Source organism: Notolabrus celidotus, chromosome 22 (genome assembly GCF_009762535.1).
Source record: "Notolabrus celidotus isolate fNotCel1 chromosome 22, fNotCel1.pri, whole genome shotgun sequence".
In the NCBI taxonomy this organism is placed as follows: Eukaryota; Metazoa; Chordata; class Actinopteri; order Labriformes; family Labridae; genus Notolabrus; species Notolabrus celidotus.
This window is the reverse complement of record NC_048293.1, coordinates 10,239,202-10,256,015: the sequence shown is the minus strand read 5'-3', so window position 1 is coordinate 10,256,015 and position 16,814 is coordinate 10,239,202. Positions and strand designations below refer to the sequence as shown.

The 16,814-nt window shown below is 38.3% G+C and overlaps 1 protein-coding gene across 1 annotated transcript; it reads left to right on the top strand.

The window, feature by feature from the left end:
- The first annotated feature begins 2,975 nt into the window (after positions 1-2,975).
- Positions 2,976-16,814, top strand: bsdc1 (BSD domain containing 1). Its single transcript, XM_034675077.1, has 11 exons — positions 2,976-3,111; positions 3,699-3,753; positions 5,032-5,148; positions 5,272-5,439; positions 5,752-5,806; positions 7,636-7,751; positions 9,775-9,843; positions 13,212-13,296; positions 13,393-13,884; positions 14,756-14,859; positions 14,954-16,814. The coding sequence occupies exons 1-11, from the start codon at positions 3,101-3,103 to the stop codon at positions 14,981-14,983; spliced, it is 1,302 nt and encodes a 433-aa protein (XP_034530968.1). The 5' UTR covers positions 2,976-3,100; the 3' UTR covers positions 14,984-16,814.

Below are 16,814 nucleotides of genomic sequence, written 5' to 3'. Positions count from 1 at the left end.
CACAATAAACACAACCAGATAGTGGAGAAAACAAACTGCTTCACGCTGTAAGGGGCATACAACATTGCCCATATAGTAACTTCCTTGATTTTATATCAGTGTTGGGCCCTTCAATATATGTCATTCTTTATCTCAACTTTTATTTGTTTTGTGCCAAATCACAAAAAACTTTATCTCAAGACACCTTTACAAACATAGCAGATCTAGACCGTACTCTACGATCTTATCTCATCTTAATCCACCATGCACATTGTACCTTGCAGTATTTAGCTAGTTAGGGCGGCAAGGAAAAACTTCCTTTTAACAGGCAGAAACCTTGAGCAGAACCAGACTCATGTTAGACAGCCATCTGCCTCGACTGAGTTGGGTCTTGAAAGAGGACTATTATGAATGCAGGGAAGTTTAAACCAAAATTTCCATGCTCTAAATCCATTTTGGGGGCCTCGTTGGGCTAGGGTTAACTTTACCATGTAATTTTGCCAATCTTAAGAATGTCCAACCCAAACATTAATGCACACAGTGCATTCCTACAGTGGGTATGGAAAGTATTGAGACCCCTTCACTTTTTTTACATTTTGTAATATTACAGCCTTATTCCAAAATGGATTACATTTATTTTGCCCCTCAACATTCTCCAAACAATACCCCATAATGACAAAGTGAAAAATGTTTTGTAGAAATTTTTGCAAATGAATTAAAAATAAAACACTCAAATATTGCATGTGCATAAGTATTCGGACCCTTTACTCAATACTCTGTTGAAGCACCTTTGGCAGTGATTACAGCCTCCAGTCTTCTCAGGTATGATGATACAAGCTTAGCTCTCCTGGATCTGAGGAGTTTCTCCAATTCTTCTTTGCACACCCTCTCAAGCTTGATGAAGTTGGATGGGGAGTGTCAGTGCAAAGCTATTTTCAGGTCTTCCCAGAGATGTTCAATCAGGTTCAAGTCTGGGCTCTGGCTTGGTCACTCGAGGACATTCAGAGACTTGCCCTGAAGCCACTCCTTTGTTATCTTGGCTGTGTGCTGAGGATCGTTGTCCTGTTGGAAGGTGAACCTTCACTGCAGTCTGAGGTTCGGAGTGCTCTGGAGCAGGTTTTCATCAAGAATCTCTCTGTACATTGCTGCGTTCATCCTTCCCTTGATCCTGACTAGTCTCCCAGTTCCTCGCTGAAAAACATCCTACAGCATGATGCTGCTGCCACCACCATGCTTCACTGTAGGGATGGTACTGGCCAGGTGATGAGCAGTGCCTGGTTTCCTCCAGACATTCAGGCCAAAGAGTTCCATTTTGGTTTCATCAGACTAGAGAATGTTGTTTCTCATGGTCTGAGAGTCCTTTAGGTGCCTATTGACAAACTTTCATGTGCTTTGTGGCTTCCGTCTGGCCTCTCTTTCATAAAGGACTGATCTGTGGAGTGTTTCAGAGATGGTTGTCTTTCTGGAAGGTTGTTCCATCTCCACAGAGGAACGCTGGAGCTCTGTCAGAGTGACCGTTGGGTTCTTGGTCACCTCCCTAAACAAGGCCCTTCTCCCCTGATCGCTTATTTTGGCCAGGCAGCCATTTCTAGGGAGAGTCTTGGTGATTTCAACTTCTTTCATTTACAAATGATGGACACCGCTTTATTATTTATTTTATTTTACCTTTATTTTACCAGGTGAGTTAATTGAGAACCAATTCTGATTGATCATCACGTATCATTTGAATCTAATTTTCAAATTTGCTTTTTCATTTTGATTTTTTTACCTATATGCTTCCATAGTGGCGAGAGCCTCTTTAGTTATTGTTTGTGTGCGCATGTGTAGCACAGTTTGTAGACAGCTGCTTTATGACAGTTGGAAATACCAATAAAAGAAAACACTATACGTGGAAGACCGTCTCCTACCTCATTTCTTTATAAAGTTTTAACAAGTCACACAACACTGACGTCCTGTACAAGAAGGGCCAAAGTCGTCTGCACCTGCTGAGAAGACTGAGGTCTTTCGGAGTGTGCAGGACTCTGTTACGGACATTTTATGACACTGTGGTAGCGTCTGCTTTCTTCTATGCAGTGGTCTGCTGGGGAGCAGGGAGCACAGACAGGGACAGGAAAAGACTTAACAGACTGGCACGAGGGCCAGTTCTGTCCTTGGCTGTCCTCTGGACTCCATAGAGGAGGTGGGTGAGAGGAGGATGTTAGCCAAGCTGACATCCATCATGGACAATCCCTCTCACCCCCTGCATGAGACTGTGGGGTCCCTGAGCAGCTCCTTCAGCAGCAGACTGAGACTCCCACCCTGCAGGACGGAGCACTACCGCAGGTCCTTCATCCCATCTGCAATCAGACTGTTTAACACCAGCACTGCTGTGTCCCGTTAATCATCTGTTCTCATCTTTCATTCCACTACATGGAAGTTACTATGTGACTTGGTCATATTCACAAATAACTACTGTATCCATCTGAATCGCACTGTTTCTTCATACTGTGTATGTTTGTTTTTAAATAACCTGGTGCAATTTTAATCGTGCAATAACTTACCTTATCTATTTATCAGATAGAAGTGTACATACTGTGTATATATCTGCAGTAGTTGCCATATTTTATTTCCTTTTATTTTATTTTTACTTTATTTTATTTTACTTTATTTTATTCTATTTTATTTTATTATATTATATTTTACCCTTGTCATTGCTGTTATTATTATTATATTTTTTTAAGTATGTTAGTACATTGTTGTATTCCCTTGTACCGTGTTGTAAGCTGCTGTAACAAAATAATTTCCCCCAATGGGGGACAAATAAAGTATATCTTATCTTATCTTATCTTAAGTTAAATACTTGAATACAATAAAAATTCTGTAACCCACTTATTTCAAAATCCTGGTTACGACCCTGCAAATGTATGATTCAATTCTTGAAGTAAATCTGATTAACTGATTCCTTTTCTCCCCTTTTTGTTTGTTGTAATTCATTTATTTTGTCTGCCAAGGGCCAAACTACTACTTCGCACTCCAGTCCTGTAGGGGGCCATAAAGTACCTTAAACCGGAATTGCCAGCCGCTAATCAAATCCAAGGAAGATAAAGTAGAAGAAAAATACTGATGATGTCACCGTCTGAAGATGGCTGAAGGGTGAGCTTGAACCCTGAAATGTCTGTCTTTATTTTCCAAAATACAACTTTAAAGAGGCAGAGATCCGACTGCGTGTGCATATCGTGTTTCGTGTTGCGTTTTTGTCCCAGATTTGGCGTCGTTTGTTCCAACGCTGCACTTTACAGCTCACGGAATCAGCTCAGGAAGTGCATTTGTTTACCTAAACTCAGCCTGTACTAGCGTTAGCATAGTCCTGATAGTCATAGTGATTAGTTATAAATCGCACAGAAAACAAGAGGGCCCCATATGTCATTTTTGTAACATTCAATGGTCAATTCCAGCAACTGCGTGATTGTGTGTTTCAACAAATTATGCGACCCTGATATCTGACGTTAGCTGACCCATAAAGCTTGCTAGGCTCTGTGCGTGTTCACGGTAGGTGGAGATACAATAAGAAAGTAAACACCCAACAGTAAGTTAAGAGATACCCTCAAGCGACTGTCTACTTTAGGCGTGTCACTGAGTACCATTGGATTTGCAGTTGCTGTTGTTTGTACATGTATGGTTATTTTTTTTATGGTTAGTTTGGCTGAGAAATGTTGCTAACTTATTTTGAACGTTCACAGAGAAGGCTGGTGGGGAGGCTGGCTTCAGCAGAGCTTCCAGGCCGTCAAAGAAAAGGTAACACGTATAAGGCAGTCGTCCACAGAAAGAAAAAAATCAATTGAGGTCTTCTCAAGGGAACATGGTTGAAAAGTTTAATGTTAAAATAAGTTATCATCGATTTGAATTTGGACATTTTTTTCTGACACACAAAAAAAACAATACATACATTAGCAACACAAAAACTGGTTGCACGGCATTGTTGAGGCAAGATAAAACTGCACAGATGAAATGTTGAAACCAAGCCAGAAACCTTGGTGTAGTGATAGACTCAGACCTTAATGTCAGTAGCCACATTAAGATAATTACAAAGTCAGCCTACTATCACCTTAAGAATATATCAAGGATTAAAGGACTTGTGTCTCAGCTGGATGCAGAAAAACTTGTCCATGCATTTATCTTTAGCAGACTAGACTACTGTAATGGGGTCTTTACAGGACTCCCTAAAAAGTCCATCTGACGACTGCAGCTCATACAGAATGCTGCTGCTCGAGTCCTAACAAGGACCAAAAAAGTAGGCCACATCACTCGAGTTCTTAGATCCCTACACTGGCTTCCTGTCTGTCAGAGAATAGACTTTAAAATCCTGCTGATGGTTTAGGCCCAAAATACATTGCTGATCTGCTACTACTGTATGAACCACCTCGACCTCTGAGGTCATCAGGTACTGGTCTGCTTTCAGTCCCGAGAGTCAGAACGAAACATGGTGAAGCAGCGTTTAGTCATTATGCACCACATATCTGGAACAAACTCCCTGAAAGCTGTAGGTCCGCTCCAACTCTCACCTCTTCTTTTAAATCAAAGACTAAGACCTTTTTATTTGCCATTGCCTTCCTATCTTAGCTCATTTTAACCCACTTTAAATTAAAATTTTAATGTAATTTTTAATATATTTCTTATTTTCCTTTTCTTTTCTGTTTTATTGTATTTGTCGTTTTAACTGTTTTCTTTTATGCCTGTCTGAATGTTTCCAATGCTTTTAATGTTTTAATGTAAAGCACACTGAGTTGCCCTCGTGTATGAAATGCGCTATTGCTGCCTTGCCTAAAACTGCCCCAGTTGTTTGTAAGCATGATTAGACAGTCATCTCCTGTAAAGACAATTTGCAACAAATGGGTATGTGAGGCAAAGCTATTTGTAATGTTGTACCCCTTTCATGTGTCATTATCAAATTATTAGCAAACTGTCTTCTTTTGATGTTTATGTGTCATTATTTTGTTAAAACACAATTTTCTGTGCAGGAAAATTCATTGTGGAGATGAACCTTGTTTTGATTAATTTGCTCTCTTTTTGCAGTCAACTGAAGCCTTAGAATTTATCAAGCGAGACCTGACAGAGTTCTCTACTGTAGTGCAACATGACACAACCTGCTCCCTTGTGGCTACAGCCACTGCTGTTAAAAACAAGCTTGCGGTAGGTTTCAGTCCTTGTTATTCATTTCCTTTTTTATTTCCCAAAAGTGTGTTGATGCATGTCTGAGGTTATCAGTTGCAAAGTACCTATTCTCACCTTCTTGTATAATATACTACTTTCCAGGTGGAAGGTTCCTCTGAGACCACAGAAAAGGTCAAAAAGAGCCTCTCTAGTTTCTTAGGAGTAATAACAGACACGCTTGCTCCACCCCCTGATAAAACCATCGACTGTGATGTGATCACATTGGTGGCAACACCAGCTGGAACTACAGAGGTCTATGACAGTTCTAAGGTGAGCAGGAGTTTTGCCTACAGTACTTTTGGTCAAGTTAGTAAACCTTTTTGTTGACTTTTGACAACTAAGAAACAGCAGAGCAAAACATGGTCCTGGGAAATGGGTTCATGTGAATCTCAATTTAGTGCAAAGTTTAAATGCATTTAATACAGAACTTTATGGTTTATATTTTTGAAGTATTGTCAAACATATTCATTTAGGAAATATTTTCTGTCTTGTGTTTTGGAAAAAAAGACAAAACAGTACATGGAAAGTAGCTCACTTTAAAAAAACAAAACAGTCCTATCTAAGTGTTTTTTTTTCCTGTAGGCACGTCTCTACAGTTTGCAAGCTGACCCTGCTACATACTGCAATGAACCTGATGGTAAGGTTGTATGGTGAAGTATTGTAAAGCATCCACCAGGTTATTAGTATGGCATTAGTTATGTTACATGTATGGAATAATATATGGTTAGCAGGTAGATTGCGTCAGGGTCTTATCTCACCCTGAAGGGGTTCTTTTTCCAAACTACTTACTTAAAATATAAACACCTTGGTCAAAAGATTATTTTATTGATTCAAAGTGATGTATGTATGTATATAGTATACACAAATAGTCCCAGTGATTCCACAGCAGTTAAGTTTCCATTGCAATGGATTCCTATCTGACACCGTGCCCTAACATCATGTGAGCGTCGTATGTCACGTCTCATCTCATAGCAACGGACATTGCTGCCCACACTCTATGCTTAAAAATCGACTGTCATCACGTGTTCATCATGTAAACAAACCACAATGCTATCCATGGGCAGAGTTTGGGGTGTATACGTATTATCAGTTACATCAGAAAGAAGTTTATCCAGTATGAGGACCATTAGAAACTGGGATCTACAATGGCCTGGGACAGGTGCTCTTATCATTTTTTAAATTTACATAGCGATGTGGTCTGGCTCATATGATCAGAGGGGACTGCTCCACTGACAGCGGTTCACACCTGCAGATCATCTGTATTCAAATGCATCTCCAGTGTTCTCACTTTCCTGCTTTGTATACACATTAACACAGCACCTGATATACCTTCATTAGTCTTGAGAAAATGTTAAATATTTGTTAAACGTGATGATAAAAAACTGTCTTGGCTGCAGTACAGAGAGGAGGAAAAATGCACTCATGTCGACGGCAGCAGAGAACAGCATGTCATTATGGACCAAAGTAATGAAGTGGTATAAAACGTTGTTTGATCATACACCCTGATTGACTGTCAACAAAAAACAAGAATTCCACGGCCAACATGAGTTTGCTTTTGCCGAGAAATAAAAATCAGAATATATTCACATTTCTGCACAGATCCCCGCCATGAAACATCGGTCTCCCCTGCGCTGCATGATCATATACTCTGATTATGCTCCCAAGACGGTCTCCCGATCAGGTCATTCAGAGCATGTGGTTTCTTAGTATGTTTATAAATGGAGCGATCTGACTCTGAAACTGTCACTTTCGAAAATAATGGAATAATAATAATGACAGGAAAAGTTAGCCTGCTGCAGCAATAGGTAAGCCATTCATTGGCTTTGATCATGTGATGGTCAGTCACAACCAGTCATGGAAAACGGTGCACTGCATCGCGTGCTGCATCGCACACATACAGTTGGGACATTCCAATTGTAAACAATGTTATTTGGCAGATTTTGTTACTTACACTTGTTCTCGTCACATGTTGTTAGGACACTATGAGATTGTTGCTGTCGATTTAACACTAAACTTTTCTCATCCAGCTCTCCTCCTTCTCCTCCTTCTGCGGTTAATTTAAAGCTGCACTTACTGACTCTGCTGCCGTTGCTATGATTACTGGACAGGATCCAATATGAAAATGTCTGTAGCCTGCTGATCTAGCATGCTAACAGTGTTTTAGTGTTTTAGCCACATTGTTTTGATGCATAGGTAAACTAACAGTTTTACCTCACCTTACGATCTATGGTGTCAACAAGCAGAAGGAAAGTATGCTGGAACTCTTTTCTGTGGATTGATTTATTAGATCTACTAATAGAATAGCTTGAATAAAGCTTTCTTGAATATTTTGTGTTAAACTGCCCTCAAAAATGTAATTATTACATGCAGAGGATGATGGATGGATATTTCATGCTTTGTAAATATTCTCTGATGCCCTTGACACACGTTTTAACGGTATTTTAAAGATAAGCTGTTTTTGTGCAGGTCCCCCAGAGAAGTTTGAAAACTGGCTTTCCACCTTCAGCTTGGAAGATAATAAGAGACAAATCTCAGAACTTCTGGTCAACAGTCCTTCGATACGAGCCCTCTACAACAAAATGGTATGTTACTGCAAGCTAAGGCAATTCTCTTTTTTTTTGTAGTCATTTTTGCATGACGAACAAGTAAGCAAGAAGATAGTGAACAAAGTTTCCCAACACATGACAAATGGCAACAGCAAAGCTAACAGAACCAACACTTGAAGATAGCAGAATAGCATGTCAACAATGTAGTGATGAGAGATGCAAGGCAAATTTGGAACTTAAGTGTTTTTGAGTAAATTACGCAGTTAATGTTAAGAATCTTTAAGATTGTTGAAACAGGAAATAGGAATTGTGATTCATGGAAATAGGACAAATGACAGTTCAAACATGAGGAGAGATAAATAAAAATAAATCTATCTATGCATGTGTATATATATACACACACACACACACACACACACACACACACACACACACACATATTTATACACATACATATATACATAAGTGTGTGTATATATACCCACATATACATCTACAATCATGCACACATGTGTATATACATACATAGTCCCTGACAAGTCTTGTCGCTTATCCAAGTTGTAGGAACAATAAAGAACAACTTTACTTGTAGTTGATCAATTGGAATCAGAAATGGCTTATATGAAAGGCAAAGCCCTCTAGATTATACTTATTATACCAAAATAAAGTTTTTATTTATCACTCAATGAGTTTTTTCAATTAATTAGGACAAAAAGGTCAGATTTTTCTTGGACAACAGTCTTGTCGCATTCAAAATAATGTAGAAATTAAACATACTTTATTTTGAATACACAAACATCAAAACATAGTCATGGTGCCTTGGGAAAAATAATTAATATCTTGTATGACTCCCATGAGCTTGGAGGACTGCATCCATATGTCTCGGCAATAACTCAAATAACTTATTGACAAAGTCCTCTGGAATGGCAAAGAAAGCAGTCTTGCTGGACTCCCAGAGTTCATCAAGATTCTTAGGTTTCATCATCCAAACCTCCTCCTTCATCTTACCCCAGACAAGCTCTGTTTAATGCTGGTTTTCTGAGCACTAATTCTTCCATGGAGACCACTGTGTGAGAGAATTCAACAAACTGTTGATACAGGGGTTTCTGTTGACCAGTTCTCATGTGGCTCCACTGCAGTTGAAAAAGGGCTGGCCCTGGACTGTTGAAGCAACATAGTTCCTCTCGAACAGTTGTCTTATGTAGTCTGCCTGACCTGTGCTTGCCATGAACACCACCAGTTTCTTCCATTCTTTTTCTTATCCTCTCCACTTGGAGTTTGGATACATAAAATGTGTCTGCCACCTCAGCAGTAGACTTGGTCTTCAGATTCTTTCTGATCAACAATTTGGTCTGTGGTTGAATCTTTGGCATGTTGTCAGAGGTCAGGTTGCATTTCCCATGCAGGTCTGGTGTGCTGGGGTTCTTTTTATACACTACTGGGAATGTGGTAATTACAGTATTTATCACAGGTGAAGCTCTAATCTGTGATTGGTTGAATCATTTAAAGACCCGACAAGACTTTTGTACTTCGAAAAACAGATGTTATGGGCTTTACCAAGCTGTGAAGATCAGGACACTTTTTGACAGTTTAATTTTGCACCCAGTTATTAATGTGAAAGCCATTGACATTAAAATGAACAATTTATTGTAACAATTGATTGATTGGAAATCAATTATATGCCATTTTAAGTTACTATATCCTTATGCGACAAGACTTTTCTCAATGACTGTACAGTACCAGTCAAAAGTAAAAATAGTTACAACAATAATTAATATAATTATTACTATATTTCAGATATTCATTATAATGGGGAGAAACAAATGCAAAGGGTTTTATAATCTGATAATGTAGTGCATCAGTCATATAATAATGATGAAGGTGATAAATCATGTAATGTTTTTATGTACCGCTGAGGTAACCACCATGATACAAGACAGTTTCAGTATGAACATACTCTTTGCATCACAGTCCAAAGTGGCTCACAATAAGTATTCAATGTTAGATTTAGAAATAAATTGAATCAGATAAAGACACTATCCTTTTTTTGTATTCATAGGTGCCAGCAGCTGTAGCCCATTCTGAATTTTGGCAGAGGTATTTCTACAAAGTCTTCCAGCTCGACCAGGTAACCCTTCCCTTCTCAATATTAAAACCACAGACGATCCTCAATATGCCAAGAAGTCAGTCCCATCATCTCAGTTTTTGTCTTGGATACCACCTAGTGGATGATTTTACAGCTAGGATTGTTAATTTCAGGGCATAGTAACACTTTGGGGAGTTTTTCAGGGAAAAAATGATCCATGCTAGGTTCCAAGATAGCAAGCATTTTGATGAGGAATTATATTCTGCACAATACAGACAATTCCTGCAAGTCATATTTTTTTTGTATGATGACATAAACCAAACGTTTGCATGGTTGTGTACAGGACAGACTGGTCAGAGACCCCACATCAGTCTGAGTAACCACTTCCACTTTGCTCATCGGGGCATGTGTGCTGTGGAACAGAAAGTGATTGTTTGTCATTAGATCATTGTACACATCTTCTGCTGATATACAACTGTCTTTACAACATTTTGTGATCAAACTGTTTTGTTTGACTTCATGAAGTGCATAATTTTCTGAAGACAAGGTTTTTTAAGTGATATTGTGCAACGTATCTTTAAAATGTATGTTTTTTTGGCCACTGTTGCTACTAAGGTAGGTATAATGTGTTGTCAAGGGGTGGTTACAGGGGATTGGAATCAAACAGGATGAGGAGTACACTGATGCAAATTGGAGGGGTCCTTTTATCCACTTCAAAATGCTAACAAAAACACATGTTTTGCAAAAGTATTTATTGGTTTAGAATGCTAATGGGAAAAATAATGTTCTTGTGCAGTGCCAATGGGCGAAATGCCAACAGGAAGAGGTGAAACCTGCTGTACTCCTTTTTACATATTGATTCTATTCTAAATGTAGGATCAGGTTGTCCCTAGCAACACCTTACTGTTAAGAAATAAACCATTGCTATGGGGTATTGACCAATCAACATCAAGTATTTATATCAGCTAAGTAATAAATAGGGATGGCACAATACCACTTTTTTGTTTCCGATACCCCAACTTTGAGTATCTGCCGATACCCTTTATACTCTTAAAAAAAAAACAAGCAGAAACTTTTTGAGAATAAATTTAATCTAAAAAGAAACATGGTCAAACTGTAAGTCAAACATTCTGTTTCCCTAAAGGAAAAAAACACAATAGCCCACAACATGACTCAAGTTATGCAGCAGTACAGCTGCTGCGTTTTATTTAAACTTTATTTAAACTTTGGTCAGCAGACTCGGCACCATTCAATATAAAATTGAATGTGCAACTTTTCGTAAAAGTTAAAATCGGAGTTTTAAAACAAAACAAAAAAAAAAAGATAGCTCCAGTGTAAACTGAATGTGTAGCATCTATATGCCTCAATAATATACAGTAGCAAACAACAAGTTGCAATGTAGATCGTAACTTAAATATCTATAACTTAAAATAAATAATGGCATCACAAATAGAAAAGGTGCAGTGCAACACAGTACTTAAACTTGACCTTTTAAGGCACTCACAACAGAAACTCTAGGCTGTTACACCCGATATCTAATAAGCAGCACTGAAAAAACAAATAAATAAAAAATCTAAATGTAGAAACATAAACAGTGCCAGCTCTGTTTATTTTTTCACATAGAACCTTTGGGTTGAACTGTTTGTTTAACACTGGTATGAAAAACTAGTAAGAACACAATTACAATCTGAAATGATAATTGCAAGGTAAACTAAACAAAATTTGGTTTTCCCTTAAGATGACAAGTCATAGCAGTAGCTGCCTGAAAGTGGTTGGTCATCGAGCAAAATGAATTCAGTAACTCGCTCCGCTATTAGCTTTGCTTTGTTGCTGTCTGGAGGGAGTTTCTGGCACTTCTCAACAGTTTCCTGTAATGTTTGTTGTTCTGGGTCACTTTTCCTCTTGTCGGCATACTCCTTTCCATGATGCTTTCGCAAATGTTTTATCAAGTTCGTGGTGTTGAAGCTTCCAGTCCTGCTGCCACCCCTCGACAAACTTGCGTTGCATAAATTACACTCGGCTTTTATCCTCTTTAAGTCCAAAGTAAGTCCACACAGCTGACATTACGACAGAGCTGCTGACTGTTCTCACTCTCCCTATAGCTTCTGCTCACGTGACACATGCTGCAACATCCAGAAGCCCGCTTGGCTATCTCTTAACGTCATGTCGTGCAAAGTTAAGGATTGGATTGGATCGGACAACTTGTATTACTGTTTAATTTTTCCATCCAGTAATTTTGGCTAGTATCATACCGATACCGATACCGATACCGAGTATCGGAACGGCGCATCCCTAGTAATAAATATGATGCAATATGTTACATAATTTGTGTCACTCCCAGCTGCCCTATCTCTATTTTAGAACTGATAAAGTTTCTTACATTTGGAGTGATTTATGGTAATCCTTAATGAACAGTTATATATCGTTTAGAAGATGGGTTATAAAGGCTGCCTGTTGCTTTTAGATGGTGGAGAGTGATAAGCCATTCGGTGGCCAGCAGAGGGAGCTGTCTAGACACAGGTCTCACACCAGCATGCCTGCTGCGTGGAGGATGGAAAGTTTTTGCATTAGTTCCCAGATCTTTGGAAAGTTTTGGTGTTTGTTAGTTTGTATTCCATCTCATGTGTTTTTTGCGTCAGTTGAATTGTAAGTTGTCTTATTTGTCTATTTACTGAGTTAGAAATGTAAGAAATTTTGTAGCTAAGTTGCAGTTTTCCATTGTTATTTTATAGATATAATATGTAAGTTTGACCACACACACACACGCACACACACACGCACACACACCTATATAAAGAAGATGGTCAAGTGGATTACATGCACTTTAAGTCAATAAAGGACACTTTTAGTGCTTCTAGGCCTTGTTATTGGACTTACCTCTGTTAAGGCAAAGCCAGAATTCTTACCAGACTCTCCACAGCGATTCCAAAATTATTGGACCACCCCAGAATAGACATGCTATTTTTTGATATTGGTGAATGAGGCCCAGGTTGTGTCCAAAATGTCATGCTGTAATACTATACATACTAAGTATGGCATTGCATTGAGTATAATGTATAGTGCGATCCCAATTCATAGAACCTCTGCATCCCAAAAAATGAGAACATTGTGAAAAAGTTCAATATTTTCCATCAGTTATTTAATATGTGAATTTTTTTTATATATTCCAGACTCAATACATGTAAATTAAAATGTAATATATATTTTTTTTGTATTTATTTAATTAAGATAACTGGCTGTGGAACTCTGAATTTCAAGTTCCAAATTTTTGCTGCCCTTAAACTTTTACACAAGTAAATATCACACAATCATTGTGTCGTGTGTATTTTCAACCAAGCTCAACCTTTTGAAAATACCTACATTTAAATTATTGCCTTAGTGCAGAAATTCATTTTGCTTATTTTTTTTAGGAGGAAAGCCGGAGATTGGCATTAAAACAGAGGGCAGAACAGACTACACACCAAGAGACCCTGGGCTGGGAGGAGGAGGAAGAGGGTATGCTATCTTCAGTTTTATTAATGTTTATATATACTTTCATGTACAAAATCTATGACTTACTCTGCCATTCTAATGCCTGTCTATTTCTGTCAGATGACTTCATAGGTGCATCATCATCTACTCATCTCGACTTTACAACCAAATTGGATAACATATCAACCGACCTGCCCCTGACCTCGACAACTCCTATTCGAACAACTCTAGCTGGCCCTGACTTGTCTTCCTGTGAAGAGCGTGATATCACCCACTCCATAAGCAGTGATAGCATTAGCCAGCCAACACAAGTGGAAGTGCGACCAGAGCCTGTTTCCACAGAGCTAACCAACAAACTAACAGAAGCTAGCTTGGAAGATGTTAAGTTAAAGACACAAGAAAAGCAGAGGCCTTTAAACAGGGACTTGCCTCTTGATCCCCAAGAGAAGGCTGTAACCCTGCCAGAAGTCACTGTTGATGGGGCATCAATCCGGACTCTGGCTTCCGTCTCCAAACCAGAGGCAGCAAAGGAAGAAGGGCCACAGGATCTGAGAGTGTTTGAGCTTAATTCTGACAGTGGAAAGTCTACGCCCTCTAACAATGGCAAGAAAGGTAAGGAGACCTAAAAAGGTTTTTCAATTGGCAGGGAGGTTCTGAATGGTTCCAGCAAAAGAATGACTGAAACAAGAAGAAGATTGAGATTTTGTTTACCAGTTTGCTATAAAACTGGCATGGTAAAGCATTAGTGTGAGGGGCACACATGGTTTCAGATCAATCAATCATCTTTATTTATATAGCGCCAAATCACAACAAACCATATCTCCGGACGCTTTTACAAACATAGCAGGTCTAGACCATAATTATTAACAAAGACCCAACATCAAAACAGGGTAAGACTCAGCCTTATCTCATCTTAATCCACCATGAGCATTGCACCTTGCAGTATTTAGCTAGTTACAGCGGCAAGGAAAATCTTTCTTTTAACAGGCAGAAACCTCGAGCAGAACCAGACTCATTAGACAGCCGTCTGCCTCGACCAAGTTGGGGTTGGAAAGAGGGATAGAGGACATGAAAAGAGAGAAAGATGATAGTGGTGAGACGGATGGTAGTAGCTGTAGCCGCTGGCACGTCCATAGCAGCTGGAGTCTGGAATGTCCACAGCAGAACTGTTGCAAAAGTTATGTGTAGACAAACAGCCAATGAGAGAAATGCATCAGTTGTAAGCGAGGACCTGTGTGTATTTTTAGATCATTGCTAAAAACCTCTTGGACTTTTAGGAGATTCACCACTAGTATGCATTTGTAACTTATACATTTACAGGTCTGTGTACAGGTTTGTGGATTCGTGTACACATTTGTGGATATTTGTACATATTTGTAGATGTGTGTATGCATTTGTGGATCAGTTCACTCATTTGTGGATCTTTGTACACATTTACAAATACTTTTGCAACAATAATAGCTCCATATTCATCCCACTCCAGGGTCAAGCACAGATGTGAGTGAGGACTGGGAGAAAGACTTTGACCTTGACATGACAGAAGAAGAAGTCCAACTGGCACTCTCTAAAATAGAAGCGTCTGGAGAGGCAAGTATTAAGTTAGCATTGTGGCATTTACTATAATTTATTAATACATTTTAAAAAGTTTTATTAACCTTTTTTTTTTTTGCTTTTTCAATAGCTGGATGAAGACTGGGAGAACTGGGAGTGAGAGCCACTGCAACACAAATTATTTCCCACAATTAAAGTTAACTCTCAGCAGATGAACCATGCTTAATGTGTTTTAACTCTGTCCACATCGTCTCCATGTCATAATTATCAGTAAGGTACTTTTTGACAATTTTTGTACCATATTGGTAAACCTGTTAGCAAAAATACCAGGAAGACCAAGGCAATTGGCATTAGACTGCTACCTTGACTATCATTGTAGCAAGGGTGTTGGCTCAGGTAAAGCTAAGTTTAGTTCTTAGGAAACTTCTGGCTTATAGAGTGGGAGTCACTAGTAATGGAATGATGTTGACTTTGTGACAAGAATGGGAAAGAGTGGGAGTCACTAGTTATGGAATGATGTTGACTTTGTGTCAAGAATGTGAAAGGTTTTCCAGCACCTCTACAGCTAGTTTTGTTTAGTTTTTTAGTAACATTCATCATGTATGTTGCAAGTTCATTCCAAGTTTGGCAATGACTTGCTGGGGACAAAAAACGTACAAACTTAAGTGCAACGTGTCTCCTGTCAAAGATGAAATACTGGACAATAGTTGTTGGAGATTTATTGAGTTGACTCTTCCTGTTTCCCTGTCTTTGTTTTTCAACATTATAATGTTTGTTAATCTTAAGAAAAAATATTTTGGCCTTCATTACCAGAGAACCTTTGATTTTGGAAAAACTATCTGTTCTGCATACAAGGCCTTACATCTGTTATCCAGATGTTTCTTTTTTTTTTCAAAAGTCAATTATGTATGTGTCATAAGTTCTTTCCCCTCACTATATCATATGAGACTAAGTGAATATATGATCATGTTGCAGGCTTCATTTAAGATTGTCATTTTTAATGAGTGATCTGCTTCTTTGAATTGGTTATTACTTTTTCTTTTTTAAGTGTAAATCAGAGCCCCAGAGATGTATGTATGTATGTGTGTATGTGTGTATGTGTGTATGTGTGCATGTGTGCATGTGTGTGTATATATATGTGTGTTTGTATATACACATGTATGCATGTACACATATGTGTGTGTAAATACATATATATAAACATATATATTGTGCATATATATACTGTATACACATATATGTACTGTGTGTGCATATACACATTTATATATGGATGTGTGTACAGTGTATATATATTTGTGTGTGTGTGTGTGTGTGTGACTGTATTCTATGCATCTATGAAGTTATATTATTTAATGCTAAGAGAGAAAGTCATTTGACCTTATATACAAAATTTAAATCACTCCTTATCATAATACTGGATTCTTCAGTAGAAATTTGGGTTAGAATATCTTTGTACTTTCTTTTATGGGGTATATTAAAGATCTGTAAAGTTTTGTTTGTACTCCAGCCAATGTCTGGGACAGAATAGCTCAGCAGGCACTGTGCCATTAAGACTTATTTGTAACATGTTTTCCTCTGATCTCCTTTTGCATCATCTATAATACAACTGAGTTAAAGTAATTCTAGAGGTGTCTGATTTATACTTCAATCATTGTTGTCAATCATTCATGTATTATGTGATTTGGATTGCATGTCTGTGCAATAACATGCAAGACATTGGGCAGGTGGTTATTGTTGAGCTACATGTCGCTTTTTTCTTTTTTTTTTTTGAAAGACATTGGCTGTTATGTGTTCTGGCAATATGTCGCATGTCCATGATTCTCAGCTGTGTATTCCCTTCAGATTTGCACTTTGCACTAATCAAAGCTGTCAAAGATGTTTTAGAAACTGTCCGGTCATTTTTTTTTAAGTCAAGTATTTAGCAATGTACTTCAAATGACCATTGTCATTAAAGGATTCATGGAAAAGGCGCTGTGAATTATAAATCA